Genomic DNA, 15,129 nt, shown 5'->3' with positions numbered 1-15,129 from the left:
AATCTTTATTAGAAAGATATAGACGCGCGCGCTACATGATTGCTGGTATAAATACTCCGGGGAGTTGGACAGACTGGCCAGTTCAATTCACCAGTCAAACAACAACAGGATGATGATGTCGTGCCACAAGTCAACCGTGTTCACCTGCGCTGTCGCCAGTGCCTTTCTGCTGATCCTGGTGCCCAGCATCCATGGAACACCAACTGGAGCACCGGCTGCTGCTTGCAAAGATATGACACCTCAACATGGTGAAGTACCGCAAACCTCTGCATCTCCTTTCAAGACTGAAATTCCCGTTGGGGTAAGTACACACACTTGTGATAGATTCCAGTCTTATGAACGACAGCACGATTTTCATAATTGCATTGAAATATTTAGCCGTACGTGTTGATGGACGACCCCGTGAAGCTGGAACTACGATCCTCATCTGCTGGGGACACTTTCAAAGGTATTATTCAACAACGAAATGCCCCGCATGTTAATTTCACAATAGCAAAGTGTGAAAGGGTCCGGCATCGCTGATCAAATAAGTGAATTGAATATCTGATTTGTTGATTGACTCTGTTACGCAATTTTGATCAGGTTTCCTCGTGATGGCGTTCGACATAGACGACGATTCCAAGCCGATCGGGACTTTTAAGACTCCCACTGATGGCCAGGCTCAACTCATGAATTGCACTGTTGATGGTGCACTGGTAAGTGAATCAATCGGCACGCAATAATTCGACAAGCTCTAATGAATGTATCAAAACAATTACAGAATGCTGCTACGCACACAAGTAATTCAACCAAGTCTCTAGTAAATCTAGAATGGCAACCACCATTGTATTTCATGGGGATAGCCGTTTTTAGGTGAGAATTGATTTGAGATTTAATCTGTTTGCATACGTTTTTGTATAGCTACCTGCTAAATTTAAATATGCGACATGTCAAGCGCTGCGCTATGAATCAAATTTATGCTAAAGCAATTTACGGTTATTTGTTTCAGAACCACGTACGTGAAAGATGCAAAGACGTACTGGACCAAGACGGAATCTATTACTGTCTCGTTCGTCATGGAAATTCCCAATTCTGCCACTAGCCTATCCAGTGTGTGGGCCGGCCTAGTGGCCGTCTCTTTGCTGGCCCTCCTAATGCGGTGAACCTTATCACATCCCTTGTCGGTGTAACACACGTTACCCACTGCTGAGCAAAAACCCCGTCTACTTCATTTCACGTCATCAGTTATATTCAAGAAAATTGAGTCCTTCATCGCTATGCTGCTGTGCCTTAACATGTTCCAAATATACAAACAAACGCGCATTATTGTTCACTCGAGAGTCTTTTATCCGTCACCGTCATCTCGTTTTAATACACAATCGCTTCAAGTGACATCAGCAGTTTTTCTTTTTAATTGCCCGCGGGACTCGTAAAAAGGTTCAGAGAAAAATGTGTCATGTCATTTCTCACCATTGTCTATTATATAGTTCTCAGCCTGGTCGTCGTCGATGTATAAAAATCTGTTGACACTGGAACAGATTTGAATCATTTCGAAATGCAAGCGTCAATATTACATCATAGCGTGGTTTTATCGGGTGGTACGCCCTTCTCTACTCGTTTTTTTTCTTTCTGATTTTTTCCCACATTGAAATCACAGGGAATCACGCAAACTATGTCCTCCCTATATCAATCGGAAAACCAATACCGGTATACTTAACCGAACGAATAATTAAGCCACTTTGGTTGAGATATTAAATAACCAGCAACCGCGTGCGCTTTTTGGTGACGAAATACAAGTTATAGAGGAAACCCCGAAAACCAACTTTCGACATTTTATTGTTATATGGAATGATAAAGCCGGTTTCACACGAAATATATAAAATAGCTCGCGAGAGAGTCGACAGCACACCGCTTCCTTATTATGATATTATTGTGGAAGGTAAAGGAAAAGAAAGCAACTTTTTTGTTTAATTTTTATTATTTGGCAATCGCGGGGTTGTGATGAAGGGAAAGTTATGTCAAGGAGGTTTATATGATCAGAAGTTTGATATCCTTAATTCAGTTTCATTTAATTTTAGTTCATCAGATTTGGCAGTAGGCCTATATGGTTTATAGCGAAAGAAGGAATTGTAAGATTTGGTGCTGGAGCATTTTTATAAACTGGAAGAACTATCGCACTAGAAAAATGAGCAACGAGAGGAAAATCAAGTTGCCACACGTCATACTGACGAACTGTGACGGGGCCGAATTCTTCTTCGGGGTAACAGGAGCCTAACAGAAAATTGTAATTAGAATATTGATTAAAAATATTCATCGTAATCAATAAGATCGTTCGGTTCTTGTACTGTCGTTGTTGACGGTGCCGTAAAGGTTACAGTTTGCGATTCGGATTTGACCCAAAATATCGTTTTCTCTTTGACAAAAGTAGTCCTGTATTTAAAAACAAACAAAAAATAATAATTTGATGCTAGCCCTTACCCGGCAGGTAGTAGATCTAAATTGTTATTGTTATAAAAAAATAAATCGCCGAGCTCAAATATTCGAACCTGAATATAACTCGGCCGGAATAGTTGGGCGGAGGAGTCCACTTGAGCGTGACAGAGGTCTTAGGGGAAGGATCGCTATGCGTGGCTGCGTTCTAAAACGTTTGTTGGTAAATGTCATAGTACGTGTGGTTTAATCATTTAGCAGCAGTATATAGCTATTAAAATTAGAACTAACCATCGAGCTGCTGCCACAGCTCATTAATTTGCCGTTACTGGGCTGTTCAAAGGTGCCAATGGCCATGTTCTCGTCGTTCACATCGAAAGCCATCACAAGGTAACCTGATGAATGGTTCAAATTGACACGTCAAGTTCCAACATAGTTCTCATTCAGCACGCAAACGACTAAGTATTGAACGGATCGACGTATATAATACCTTTAAAATTATTTTGATCATTGTTGGGTCGGAGGTTCAGCGTTACGGCAGTGTTAGTCTCCAAAGAGAATTGATGTCAATTAAATTTCGATCCTCTATTTGATTTTGGAAGAAATCATTCTTGTCTGATTTATATACCTGATCGGAAACAGCCGTCGTTACGTACGGAGCTGAACTTTGCTGAGGATTGACTGAATGCCCTAAGGTGGGCGACATGGAACCACAGGCAGCCTCAGGAGCTCCACTGGGAAGTCCCTGGACCTGGTGAATGGGCCCGGCCAGGATCAGCAGCAGGACACTGACGGCAGCGCAAGTGATGAAGGCGTTTTTCGTGTTGTACGACATGTTGAAGACTGGCGATGCTCGGCTGACTTCAGCACGATTATAATGACATCCCTGTAAGACCACTTCCTCAATTTTGAGTTTTACACTAGGTACTACTACCAAATAACAGGAAACTAGTGGTATAGATTAACAGTTTGAATTCCAGTCTAGAGCTCGGTTGGAAATGTGAGGTTTCTTCAGTCGTGTGATAAGAACAAGGAACAGTTGGGTTGGATTCTACAATTATTTTTATTTCAATCAGTTTTTCTTTTTGTGGTCTATATCATATGGTGGTGTCAAAATAACCGCACCGCCGTTTCATTTGCCACGCCAATTTCGTTTTTTTAATATTTAAGAAAAATGTTTTTTTAAAAGAGGAACAAATGGGATTATAAGTATCAATTATAAAAATATGTAGCGTTCACAATTCGCACACAATTTGGCTGCCGGACGTCGATGCGAATGTCTAGTAGTAATATAGTTCATGAAAGCGACGTTGTCATATCCGGATGTCGGGGTGCTTATCGCACCAACAGGAAGGCCAGCAAGGAGGCGGCTATCAAACCGGCCCACACTGTGCTAGACGACGAGGAACCAGATCCATTTGGGCCTGTCATAGGGGCCTGTTTTTACCAATTCAAATGAAATGCGGAGCAACCACCAACAAAACAAAAATTGTATTCAAGTTTCGTCATTTTTTGATCCATTGCGAATTTTCACCTTTGGTGATCCTTTGCTGGTTGTTTCCATCACGAACGAAACGGATTTCGACTCCTGCTTGACCCAAAATGTCGACTTGCCTTTTACGAAAGTGGTCCTGAAATGGAACAATGGGGATAGAATATTTGCCGTTATGTTTGCCATAAGTTTGTATTGAGAGAGAGAGACCTGACACACTATGCACGAACTCACCTGAAAACAACTTGGCCTGAATAGTTTTCGGGCGGAAACCATTCAAGCGTCACCGAGCTTTTCTTGACGTTCGTGCTGTGAGTGATGGCGTTCTGCACGTGCAATTGCATTTTTTTTTTAAATTGTATAGGGCGTTAATTATTCATTTGAGAAAATAAGTTTATCGATTTGTATATACCTGCATGCCACCAGGGCAGTCCATGACTTTGACGTCATTGGCGGACTGTTTGAATCTGCCAATGGGTCTGGGATTTGCCGAGTGATCGTTCTTATCGAATGCCATGATGAAATAACCTAATAATAATAATAACGTTCAGATATGCCTTTAGATATCTGCAGCGGGATGTTAAGTTATAGTTACGTACCCTCGAACGCAATTTGCGGATCGCTGGAGCGCAGTTCCAGGTGGACGGAATTATCCATCAAGACAATTTCCTAATACAGACAAGATGATTGTCAAATATCACGTCTATTACTTTCATCTGTCAAATTTACCCCGTCCATCAGGTTAATGAGAAAGGGGGACGGGCCGAACTGGGCCTCGACGCCGTGTTGCGGAATCATGTCGCCACAAGAAACTGTCGGGGCTCCATTTGAATATCCTTGGGTCTGTTGAACGGGTGCCAGAATCAACAGCATCAAGACACTGCTGATGACGGCGGCAGAAGCAAAAACGAACGCGGCTTTCCCGTTGGACGGCATGCTGAAGACTGTTGACTTGACGTCCGTTGCCTACCTGCCTATAGCTATAGTGCTGTGTGTGTGTGCATGTAGGCTCTATCACAGCCCACCCTCGAGCGCTTTGTTAATAGCCATATTTCCTTAAGAAAGATTCTTGGCCGGAAGGAAAGTTTCTAAGCATATGAGGAAATCTCAACTCTCGGCTTTCTACTTCCACCTCGTTAACATTTTCGTGATTCATTTGAAAAGCAGGAACGGTTTTTTGAGCCAGCAATCATCAATGTAGTATTTATTCAAATCTGTTTGGTGTTACAAATGTTTCCTTTTTTTATCTGCTGAATAATGTTCAGACTTTCCATCAATTCAACTGGAAAATGATTTATAGATAATAGCTCAAAACGGATGAATTATTTGTTAAAAGTTTATTGGTCACATTGACTACCGTCTCTATTATTATTCCGTCGTATCTGTCCAAGAATTAAAGTGTACAGTGAACAATTTTTTCGGGGGGTTATCCTACATCATCTATAATATTCAACTCGCATAACTTATAGAGTTTTCGTGCATGTAGCCTATTATTACAAAAATAATAAGTTGCCACATTGTGTGATTGTGGATCTATTATATAGTATAGTTGGTTATTATCGCATCAAAAAGGTCAGCAAAGAAACGGCGATCAAACCGGCCGAGAGACTGCTGGAAGGCGATGAAGAATCCGCTGGCTTCACTGGAGCCTATCAATTCAGAAACAACAAGTAAAAAAAAAAACAGTTAATCGAATTAACAATAGCCCTCCCGGCAGCAAAAAAATTCAAAATTCAAAAAAAAAATTCAAACCATTGTAGTCATTTTATGATCGTGATCGTGATCGTGATGTGATTGTGTTGGCGCTGGCATCGTGGAAGTCGACATGGGCGCAGTGGTGGTGGTGGTTGTTGTTGTCGATGCTTCGGTAGTTGTTGTAGTGGTTGTTGTTGTTGCAGCTGGGATTTCCAAAACAAAAGCGACAGCTTTGGATTCCGTCTTGACCCAGAATGTCGCCTTATTCTCCACATAAGTCGTCCTGAAAGAAATTCGAAAAAACAAAACAAGTCCACAGATTGAATTAGGTCATTTTTATCCATAGGCACGTCTGCGTATAGCCGTATACTAAATAATAATAATCCGAATTTCGCCCAGCCCCCAGCAGTCAGGTATTTATAGATGGGCGGGCCCTTGAGCCAAACAGCTGTGGCTGCTGTACACACACACACACACAGCCCATGGACAATTCGTTGGATTGCAATGCGCCAAATATTTCTCACCTGAAGACCACTTGGCCCATGAAGTTTTGAGGTGGGACCCACTCGAGCGCCACTGATTTCTTTTCGAGGTTATTCGTGTGCGTGACGGCGTTCTAGACGTACAGCAAACAAACAAACGAAAAGAGAAAGAAAGACATCAAGATTGGCACACAGTCGAGGAGGGGGGGGGGGAAACGGGCTAAACCCATTAGACGCAAATTGAAATGAGAGACTCGTATATACCATTTGGCCACCTGAGCAGTCAATTAGTTTGCCGTCCACCGGTTGTTTGAAGGACCCGATGGGTTTGGACTCGTCGCTCTTGTCGAATGCCATCACGAGGAAACCTGTTGCACAGCACGATAAAAAAAAAAAAGATGAATTTAAGTATTACATCATCATTCTTTTATTTGGGCTGGAGGGCGGCCATGTCCTCGAGAAAAGTCAAAATGGTTGCCGGGAATATAATTTAATAATCAAGACACAACACACGATGATATTGCGCAAATTACCTTTGAATCTATTCACGCCGTTCAGTTGGGGACGCAGCTCGACTCGCACGGAGCCGTCCATCACTACCGTCTCCTGTCAAGTGCCATAATATCGTCGAACATATACGAGTTAAAACATGAGCCGACACTTTTGCGTATAATATCAACGGAGACAATTTGAATTTACCCCGTCGAGAAGCTCCGTCATGAAAGGAGATGCACTGGTCTGAGCGCCGACTCCATGGCCGGGCGTCATGGAGGCGCAGGCCGTCGTCGGGGCTCCATTGGGAAATCCTTGAATCAGGTGAATGGGGGCCAGGACCAGCACCAGGACACTGACGGCAGCACAGGTGAACGCGGCTCTCTTGCTGTACGACATGTTGAAGACTGAATGCGCCGCTGAACTTTCTTTTGTGTAATATAGGCCAACAGCTACTATTAGACAGTCTCAGCAGCGGAGCGTGTGTGTTGTTTGTGTGTACACTCCGCGCAGGGCGAGAAGAGAGAGAGAGAGAGAGAAACTCCGGCCGACCTTGGAAGCTTTTAAATGAGTCAAGGAAATCATCGAACGAAGGTTTGTCCCCCAGACGCGCGGGCCAGCAGCAGCAGCAACAACAGCATAATATGGAATTGAAGGACGATGGCGAGCAACTCTTTTTTAGCCATCGCCCGTTTCCTGATCGGAGATTCGACATCAACTTAATACGCGCGTATATAGTATTATAATTAATCAGTCCTAAATAGCTTTCCTCATATAGAAGCTGTATGGAATATAGGCTAAACAGTATACACGTTAGCATTGGAAAGTGTGTTGTTGCATTGTACAGCAGCAAGGTTCTATTTCTTTTCCCAGCAGCCCAACAGCCTTTTTGGTTAGATTTTTTTTTGTTTTTCGTTACATTGACGGTGTGTATTTGGGCAAGTCATTTCTGGAGCTCGGGGCGTCGAGATTTTTTCTTCTTTCTTTCGTTGAGAGACTTGACTGTATCCGCCAACGCAAGTTAAAAGAACATCCAGACGTTAAAAAAAAACCTTCTGGGGGAGACGACGATCAAAGGAAGAAGAAAAAAAAACTTTCACGCGTGACTCTACATATACGTGCTATGGGATAGATTGCCTATAAGGCCACTATATAGTACAAAGCCGACCTTTTTTTCTCATTCCATCAGCCCGAGATATTACATGTTTTTGTATTAGATTCTTTCAAAAAAAGGCAGTCGATACTGGTTTTTCTTTTTTGTTAATTCGTCCGTCCGTCGGTCCAGCTTGAGCCGGTGCGTTTTAGTCGTGCTGGGTGAGGCATCATGCAACAGCAGCAGCAGCAACCTTTTTGAAAGGAAATGTATGTCCAGCTCAAGGTGACAGCTCAGCCATCGAGGAGAATGCTCATTCGTTGGCTTCGCCCTCCGTGAGTAAGTACTTACGTAAATATCCTTGGTTCGATTTATTTACTTTCGGGCAGCTGCACCAGCAAATAATAATCAACGAGACCGTGTATTAATTGGTTTCACTTTTTGCTTTTATTATGGCCGCAGATGGCTAGATTCGTCGATTTGATGTATGTGTTACGGCAATAATTCAGTTGGTATCAACGCTGTACGGTAATTAGCACAGAGAGTCATCAGACTCTTTGCTATATAGATACGCCGTCATCAAATTCAGTTCGAGTCCAATGCGCCGATAACAAGCGTCCAGAAAGGGAAAGCTTTTTTTTCCCTTCAAGTCTCACTAACGCCCGACGGCCAATGAATATTGACACCGACCCAGACACACATAACTGTATAGAAAAGAAGAAATCGGTTTTGATGTACAGTAGCTGTTGATGTTCAGGATTTAAGGTGACGTTGCACATCAGCATTTACCACGTTACGTTGTTTTTGTCTTTTTGTGACCTTGTTATTCCGAAACGATGACTTAAACGAAATGAGATCATCCGACAAACGGGAAATAATCGGAAGAATCTTTGGACTAGAATAAGTTGAAAGGCTAAAATCGCCCATCGATTTGCGTTCAAATACGATGGGTGGATATAGTGATGCAATGTCATTAGTTCGGGAAATTTGACAGCTTCTGTTTGCTCTAAATACGTGAATTGTTTGTTCGATATTTCCATCAGCCCAGTTTTTTTTATGCTACGACGTAGGGTCACCCACCGATGTGTGTGGCCTCTAATACTAATGGGTGAGAAATTGCCCACTTTCGAAATTTTGATGACTAATATCCACTGAAATATTCCAAACCAGGAGGTTAAACACCTAAGAACATCCTGAATAACCAGTTCATGATTTTCCTCGTCAACTTCGCTTGTTCAATCATTTGAAATTTCAAATTTGACGATTCTAGAATCAGATGCGGATGTTCATGAAAAATCAAACAGGAATACGAATCATTCCGTTCCGCTGGTGTTTAGGTAAGAAATAGAGACTGACCGGAACTAGGCACCGCCTGGCACCCGATACTCTGGCGTGCAGTGACTCAGTCAGGATGCGGGTTTCTTACAAATACAATACGAGCTCAGTGCTGGATGTTTACCCTACGGCAGTTTTGTTATAAACTTGCGACATCTACCGGGTTTTTACCAACGAAATGCTGCGGGTTGTGTGTTAGTGTACGTACCTGGTACGACCGGTGTTTACTTTTTACAGACTTTTCTGCGCACAAGCTTACGTCATTTCGGAAAACAATCTTTGGCTTTCAGACTCTATTGAGCACACTAAAAGCAACATTCCGGGAAAGTTTTTTTTATCTGTTTTCATTCATGTTGTATCACTGGTTGTATGTAGAGGTAGCTAATTAAGTGGAAAGTGGTTTTATTACAGTTAACAATTTGTACTTCATCTTGGCAGTTTTCCAGCAAAATAAAAAAATCTTGCTCAGGTTAATAATTATGGCGTACAAATTTAAATACATTGAATGGAATATTGGAATAGCCTGAAGCCCTGAACAACTGAAAGAGAATAAATGAATGACTGAAATTATGATTTGCTTTTCTTTCAAAAGGCGCCGTCGAGCTATATAAAATTTGCAACGCTGCTTTCCCCATTTTTTACGGAAATTCGTCTGCACTGCACCGCACGAAACCGTAGCTCCGTCATAAACTCGCCGTTGAAGTTGCAAACTTATAACTTAGCGTAGTGCTGGATAAATGTTTAAACAATTTTATTCATTGTTTGGTTGTAATGGACAGTTGCCAAATTTTACCGTTCGTGCGAAATTTTGTGATGTTTCTCGATTTCCCAATCATAGTACTTGTGTTATTCCTGTGCATCGCATTCTCCAAGTCCCAACACGTGGTTGGAACAAAGCAGTAAAGTCAAAGAAATGAATACTGAAAAGCCCAGGGTGCACAGAACACACAGGTAGAAGAAATGTGGATGGATGGATATTTTGCCTGCCTTGGATTTTCGTGGATTTTCAATCTCTGTGCCAACAGCAAGAGGCCTGAAGTGTTTCACCTGTGTTAGTGTTAGTCTCTATGCTGGAAAAGAATTGGTTGATGTCAGCAAATTTGCTTCGATATGTCTTTTTGCCAAGCCAATGTTACTGCAAAAAATACAGCAAGTCTTTAGCCTTGGAAATGCAGTGTATTAATACTGTTTATGAAGCGATTACGTAATAGGTAATTATTTACTTTTGTCTACCTAATCTGTTTCATTGCTGGATGTTAAGAATAAACCATGAAATTTATCACCACACATTTTTAAAAAATTCAAAGACAATTTTACTTGGGGAATTTTCTTTGGGTGAATTGGTTAGCAAACTATAGCACACTGTATAACTATTACCTTAATTACCTTTTTGATTTATTTGACAGGCTTTAACTGATTTGAAAGGGTATCAATACTTTCCAGTGCAGAATAGATCAGATTGAACCAATTCCACAGCTTTCATTAAGTTGTCTGCTGCCCTTCTGAATCTCCTTGTTGAGTTCAAACTTAGAATGGTCACACTCTTATTTTGAGGTATTGCTACAACCTTCTTTGAAACTTTTAAACTAATGCTTAATGTTCATTTTCATTTTAGATTAATCTTGCGCCGCTATTCCATGAATTGAATCCATTGGTGGAAACTGACGAGAGATCAGCATCAGCATCACCATTTTTAAAGAGGGTTTTGGCCCATGTCCATTCGTTCCCAAGTTTAAAGCTAGCAAGCAACCACCAACCTTGGTCGGGTCACGAAAAAAGCCAGACAGCCGGCACGGAAATAGTCACTCCAAGCCCAATAAATAGCTAGCAAGCAAGCACCGTCGTCGGTCGTGCCAAGAACAAAAAGGTAGCAAACAAACAACTATACCATTGCTGGACGTGACTGTCGTACGAAATGCCACCCGCGCGTTTCTGTGTCGTATTTTCCTTCCCTTCACGCGTTTTCAAACAACTCTTCTTTCTTCTAAGTAGATCATGTCAAATAACCGGGGAACATTTGAAGTCAAAGTAAGGATAAAACCCATTAATTCGGAGTTTATTTCTTTAGAAGCAGGAAAGTGAGTAGTTCGAAAATCCGACATAAAGACCAGCTGGGATTTTTTATAAGGCGCTATCATCAGAAGTAAGAAACTACCAAATATTCAGTTTTCCCCACCTCATTTCACTCTGTTGAGATAAGATGTATATTTCTAATCAGATTAATTTAAGATCCTTAGCTTTTGCGGGAAATGTTTGTGGTTATGCGTTATTCTAACGTTTGATAGAAATATTAGTAAACTACGTGGGTCTCTCAAGGAGAGCGTTGATATTAGTTTTGGTGGTGATTGTGAGATGTTAATAATTGGAGAATAAAAACTAATTTTGTTTTAATCATTTCATAGTTTGATGGCATACGACGAATGGCCTTGTGGACTAATCCAATGGAAGCAAAGATTCCACCCCCTGCTTTGTCTATGATCCAGTAAAACCAAGTTCGGACTGGTCCAGTGGAGTAAGACGGCTACAAGTAGTAATACTTTGTGAAGTGACCCGGCCATTTACGTCGCATCGGATTACAACATCACCGCGATGACTCCGACGCAGTTAAATTTCCGTAATGGTCACCGCATATCCCATCCATCTGGTTAAATTCTACAAAACTATTTGTGGCTATTCCATTCGTTCAGTTGTGTTCGGTTTTACAGGAGGCTAAATCTTCATCAGAGTGTTCCTAGTTCACCCCCAGTCAATCCGGTTGGACAAATTGACCTGCAGCCGGTCTTATCGCATTTCCGACTTGAGAATTGGTACAACGTACAAGTAAGTAGTTATATAGTGCAATTTTATTTTTGTATTTTCGTTATTCGCGTGATTTATCCCCTTCTGGCCTCTATCTTTCTTAAATTGTTTGAAAAAGACGATTTTTAAAATAAGAAACAAGAATGTTCATTCAGGGTTCGCCATCTCTCACGCCGGTCTATTACAGAAGTAGTCAACGTCGTGCGATGAGAAGTTATGTCCTTTCAAGAAAAAGGACTAAGAGTCAACAAGATTCCTTGTTTGCTAACCCGTTATTGGCTGCTACCCTTGAATCTCCCCATTTGTCAACAACAAAAAAAGAGGTTAAATATTGTGATCATGCTATCATCATTGTAAGTTGTGTTTACATTGCATTTTGAGAAGTTTTCATACTATTAGCAATTTTAACGATTGCTTGGTTTCTAATTAAGATGTTGCCTGTAAGACCAAATGTGGGGCATCTGCCATCTGGTTATCCCTCCAAAATAAGGCAATGACCACACGTTGAACGCGGTCATCGAACTTGACTCATTCCATCTTCTGGATTGCGTAGGAATGCTGATTGGTGTTACCTGTGTAACTTCATTGTCATGTCACTGAATTTAAATTTTGTTTACATTTTGTTTCTTGATTTAAGCATTTAGGTAATGGCGAGAAGATGCGACCTACATGAACTTCTTCTTCAACGGCTTCTACTACCCTACTCTCAACATAGCACGGAGTTTCACCCTTTAGATTTTTGGCTGCTGTTCGCGATGTGTGACGTTTCCTTGGACGAGATGATGATTTTGGCGAGAAAAATATTGTGTGAGTATATACTTAAAACTGTTTAATTATTCTTTTACTTCTTTTAAATTTTTTTTTTTTTTTTTTTTCTCATTTACAGGAACCTTCAGGTTCCTAAATTTGCATGACAGACTTTATGAAAAGTAATGTTCTTTCAAGAAAGTCAACAAGGTCCCTTTTTGCTAACCCAATGGCTGCTACCCTTGTATCTCCCTATTTTGCTCCTTAGACAGTCCCTCTTGATTTGAGGTATTGCTTTTTGTCGCTACAATCTTCTTTGAATATTATTGTCATCCAAATAAATGTTCATTCTGCTTACAGGGTGATCCTTCCCTACTGATCATGGACTCTATTGGTGAAACTGAAAACCGACGAGAGAATGCTGTAATCCAAGACTGATAAATTGTGTGCTGCATTAAACAAGTTGCGACTGGAGAACCACCTGCAGGTCGAGGGTCTATGAGAAAGGTAACCGATTAATTATTTTTAATGTGCTTATCATGTAAACATACAACATGTAGTAGTGGAGATTTTCATATGAACTATTATTATTACAGATTCCTACCGTCAAAGAAACCAAACAAACCCAAGGTCACCGTGTACATTTCATACCAACTCTTCCTCTGTTACTCGGGAAATATATGACTGATCCCGAGCAAGTTGCAAACCTCTTGTCAATCCCTCAATACTTAAATATGGAAATCTATACTACCTCACGTCAAGAGAAGGTGAGTTCGTTTAATTTATGATATTGTTTACAAAAGGCTGAGATACTTAACTTCTCACATTACAGAGTCTAGATTCGTTATTGCGCTTGATCCAGAATATAGTGGAAAGGCACACCACAACAGAAGTGTTGGAAGGCTGCGCTCAAGCGCTGGAATATCTTTGTAATGAAGATTACGCCATATCTTCTCGATGTGATTTAACAAGGAACCCTTTAATTGATCGTATCGTTAAGAAATGCGAACAAGATTATGAAAATTATGTAACACTGATGGCTGGCGTAAGAAATTAATTTAGTTTGCCAATTTTTTTTTTCTCGTCTTATGTACTTATTCACGTGTTTTTATAGGACGACTAGCCCAAAAAGGATGCGGTGTTTACGCTGGAATTGGGTTTGAAAAAAATTCCCTTATTCTCGTCACATCACAATCTTGGGACATGGAATTTGTGGAATTCTCTGTTTAACGGAATTCAAGAAACTTTAAACCTAAATCGGTCAATGCCACTTGAAGTATCTAGTGATTTTCTTGGTTTTATTTCCTCAAAATATTTTGCAGTTAATTTTTTAGGCTATAAAATATTGCATTTCTGCTTGCCATTCTGCTGTTTTATGGGAGCTTCTGCAATTCAAAAACTGTTCTGGACAAGGAACGTCTGCCGCGCAACAACAGAAACAATTAAGAGATCATTTGGGCGCGTACATGTCTTTGATGACTGAGCTAATCACTTCGAACGTTGCTGATTTTAGAGAAGAGGTTGGTATTGTTAGTGTAAAAATTCTTGTCATTTCACGCGTATTTATAATTTTGTTTTTTAGGCATACGTGTCTGTAGGGGATTTGCTTATATGTTTTAGCAAGCGACTAAAAGACAATCCTCAGTTAAAACCGCTTGTTTACGAGCCTGATCGTGACCTAGTAACAAATTCTGGAAAACTTCATTCAGACTTGTGTGTTTGTTTAAGAAGAAGAAGAAGATGTAAACGAGGAAGGCGACGAACATAAAAAAATTGAAAAATTGCACAATCACCGGAAATATTTATCTGTTTTCTGCAAACTCGTGGCTTGCAACGTCTTGCCTGTAAAAGCTGAGGCAGGTGTTATTAGACACTATGTCAAGTATTACGATGATTACGGTTGTGACGGTTGTTGTCTCCTGTAGCAGAAGAATTTCGTTCGTAGCGTGGTCGATTCTGTCTAGAAACGTCTGCTACAGGAGACGAACAAAAAAACCAGTCACAAACAAAAATTATTTAAAAATTAACCAGATTGAAATGGGGATAGAAATAAAAATTAGGTAATAGAGAAATGAATAAAGTATTAACTGTTAGGAAGAAAAGGGGGGAAAATCAGAGTTATAGATAAGAAAACAATTTTTTTACCGAGGAGAAGTTGGTTTTCCCATAAGACGCTGTAGGCGACACAGACCGAGTTGGACACAAATGAGATTTTCGAATTTGCGGAGAATGCACAACGCAGGATGTCCAACTACTCCATAGAACTCCAGTGCCCGACAGTAGAACTCCACTACGCGACAATAGAACTCCAATAAATTCTTTAATTATTTTCATGTTCGACAGTAGAACTCTATTGAATTTTAAATATTTTAAATGTCCGACTATGGGCCTATTGCAGAGAAAATTTCCGCGTTTTGGGGCAGGAAACGGGAATTTTTGTATGTAGTTCTATATTTGACCGCTAGATGGCGTAAGTTTTTTTTTTTTTTTAACCCTTTCGGCGTGCCATAGCCACAAACAAAAACACAATAAAACAATAATAAAAGAATCAAATCTATCATGACTTCAGCTTACTAGGCCAATTT

General features: G+C 40.7%; 4 protein-coding genes and 1 long non-coding RNA gene across 5 annotated transcripts; 2 read left to right on the top strand and 3 right to left on the bottom strand.

The window, feature by feature from the left end:
• The first annotated feature begins 92 nt into the window (after nucleotides 1–92).
• LOC124342849 (putative defense protein) lies at nucleotides 93–1,371 on the top strand. The gene is made up of 5 exons (XM_046796037.1): nucleotides 93–301; nucleotides 379–448; nucleotides 583–695; nucleotides 761–852; nucleotides 989–1,371. Exons 1-5 carry the CDS (start codon nucleotides 110–112, stop codon nucleotides 1,140–1,142), a joined length of 621 nt encoding a protein of 206 aa, XP_046651993.1. The 5' UTR covers nucleotides 93–109; the 3' UTR covers nucleotides 1,143–1,371.
• Nucleotides 1,372–2,136: 765 nt separating this feature from the next.
• LOC124342844 (putative defense protein 3) lies at nucleotides 2,137–3,274 on the bottom strand. The gene is made up of 6 exons (XM_046796031.1): nucleotides 3,038–3,274; nucleotides 2,900–2,957; nucleotides 2,701–2,804; nucleotides 2,526–2,617; nucleotides 2,325–2,409; nucleotides 2,137–2,250 (listed from the first exon to the last, which is right to left on the bottom strand). Exons 1-6 carry the CDS (start codon nucleotides 3,242–3,244, stop codon nucleotides 2,149–2,151), a joined length of 648 nt encoding a protein of 215 aa, XP_046651987.1. The 5' UTR covers nucleotides 3,245–3,274; the 3' UTR covers nucleotides 2,137–2,148.
• Nucleotides 3,275–3,453: 179 nt separating this feature from the next.
• LOC124342835 (putative defense protein) lies at nucleotides 3,454–4,863 on the bottom strand. The gene is made up of 6 exons (XM_046796019.1): nucleotides 4,631–4,863; nucleotides 4,501–4,570; nucleotides 4,314–4,429; nucleotides 4,136–4,227; nucleotides 3,944–4,040; nucleotides 3,454–3,846 (listed from the first exon to the last, which is right to left on the bottom strand). The coding sequence occupies exons 1-6, from the start codon at nucleotides 4,835–4,837 to the stop codon at nucleotides 3,745–3,747; spliced, it is 684 nt and encodes a 227-aa protein (XP_046651975.1). The 5' UTR covers nucleotides 4,838–4,863; the 3' UTR covers nucleotides 3,454–3,744.
• A 360-nt stretch (nucleotides 4,864–5,223) lies between these two features.
• On the bottom strand, nucleotides 5,224–7,016 carry LOC124342821 (putative defense protein). Its single transcript, XM_046796003.1, has 6 exons — nucleotides 6,778–7,016; nucleotides 6,612–6,684; nucleotides 6,343–6,446; nucleotides 6,121–6,212; nucleotides 5,654–5,879; nucleotides 5,224–5,550 (listed from the first exon to the last, which is right to left on the bottom strand). The coding sequence occupies exons 1-6, from the start codon at nucleotides 6,967–6,969 to the stop codon at nucleotides 5,458–5,460; spliced, it is 780 nt and encodes a 259-aa protein (XP_046651959.1). The 5' UTR covers nucleotides 6,970–7,016; the 3' UTR covers nucleotides 5,224–5,457.
• Nucleotides 7,017–7,752: 736 nt separating this feature from the next.
• On the top strand, nucleotides 7,753–14,177 carry LOC124342906. The gene is made up of 17 exons (XR_006918939.1): nucleotides 7,753–8,002; nucleotides 8,126–10,209; nucleotides 10,405–10,552; nucleotides 10,614–10,865; nucleotides 11,067–11,141; nucleotides 11,284–11,339; nucleotides 11,401–11,818; nucleotides 11,953–12,150; nucleotides 12,229–12,373; nucleotides 12,435–12,604; nucleotides 12,684–12,832; nucleotides 12,905–13,051; nucleotides 13,141–13,311; nucleotides 13,377–13,589; nucleotides 13,659–13,820; nucleotides 13,879–14,064; nucleotides 14,127–14,177. It is a non-coding gene; the product is annotated as an uncharacterized LOC124342906 (long non-coding RNA).
• Nucleotides 14,178–15,129: the final 952 nt, after the last annotated feature.

Source organism: Daphnia pulicaria, chromosome 6 (assembly GCF_021234035.1).
Source record: "Daphnia pulicaria isolate SC F1-1A chromosome 6, SC_F0-13Bv2, whole genome shotgun sequence".
NCBI classification, from domain to species: Eukaryota; Metazoa; Arthropoda; class Branchiopoda; order Diplostraca; family Daphniidae; genus Daphnia; species Daphnia pulicaria.
The sequence above is the reverse complement of the archived record's forward strand: the minus strand, read 5'-3'. Positions and strand labels throughout refer to the sequence as shown.

What these genes read in the sequence shown, in the direction of transcription:
- LOC124342844 (XM_046796031.1), bottom strand. Translation starts at nt 3,244, where the DNA reads ATGTCGTACAACACGAAAAACGCCTTCATCACTTGCGCTGCCGTCAGT. An exon ending in CGACGGCTGTTTCCGATCAG is followed by an intron (nt 2,958 to 3,037) that starts GTATATAAATCA and finishes TTCTCTTTGGAG; the next exon opens with ACTAACACTGCCGTAACGCT. An exon ending in GCTGTGGCAGCAGCTCGATG is followed by an intron (nt 2,618 to 2,700) that starts GTTAGTTCTAAT and finishes CAAACGTTTTAG; the next exon opens with AACGCAGCCACGCATAGCGA.
- LOC124342849 (XM_046796037.1), top strand. Translation starts at nt 110, where the DNA reads ATGATGATGTCGTGCCACAAGTCAACCGTGTTCACCTGCGCTGTCGCC. An exon ending in AGACTGAAATTCCCGTTGGG is followed by an intron (nt 302 to 378) that starts GTAAGTACACAC and finishes TGAAATATTTAG; the next exon opens with CCGTACGTGTTGATGGACGA. An exon ending in ATGGGGATAGCCGTTTTTAG is followed by an intron (nt 853 to 988) that starts GTGAGAATTGAT and finishes TATTTGTTTCAG; the next exon opens with AACCACGTACGTGAAAGATG.
- LOC124342821 (XM_046796003.1), bottom strand. Translation starts at nt 6,969, where the DNA reads ATGTCGTACAGCAAGAGAGCCGCGTTCACCTGTGCTGCCGTCAGTGTC. An exon ending in TGACGGAGCTTCTCGACGGG is followed by an intron (nt 6,685 to 6,777) that starts GTAAATTCAAAT and finishes GGCACTTGACAG; the next exon opens with GAGACGGTAGTGATGGACGG. An exon ending in ACTGCTCAGGTGGCCAAATG is followed by an intron (nt 6,213 to 6,342) that starts GTATATACGAGT and finishes CTGTACGTCTAG; the next exon opens with AACGCCGTCACGCACACGAA.
- LOC124342835 (XM_046796019.1), bottom strand. Translation starts at nt 4,837, where the DNA reads ATGCCGTCCAACGGGAAAGCCGCGTTCGTTTTTGCTTCTGCCGCCGTC. An exon ending in TCATTAACCTGATGGACGGG is followed by an intron (nt 4,571 to 4,630) that starts GTAAATTTGACA and finishes TGTCTGTATTAG; the next exon opens with GAAATTGTCTTGATGGATAA. An exon ending in TCCGCAAATTGCGTTCGAGG is followed by an intron (nt 4,430 to 4,500) that starts GTACGTAACTAT and finishes TATTATTATTAG; the next exon opens with GTTATTTCATCATGGCATTC.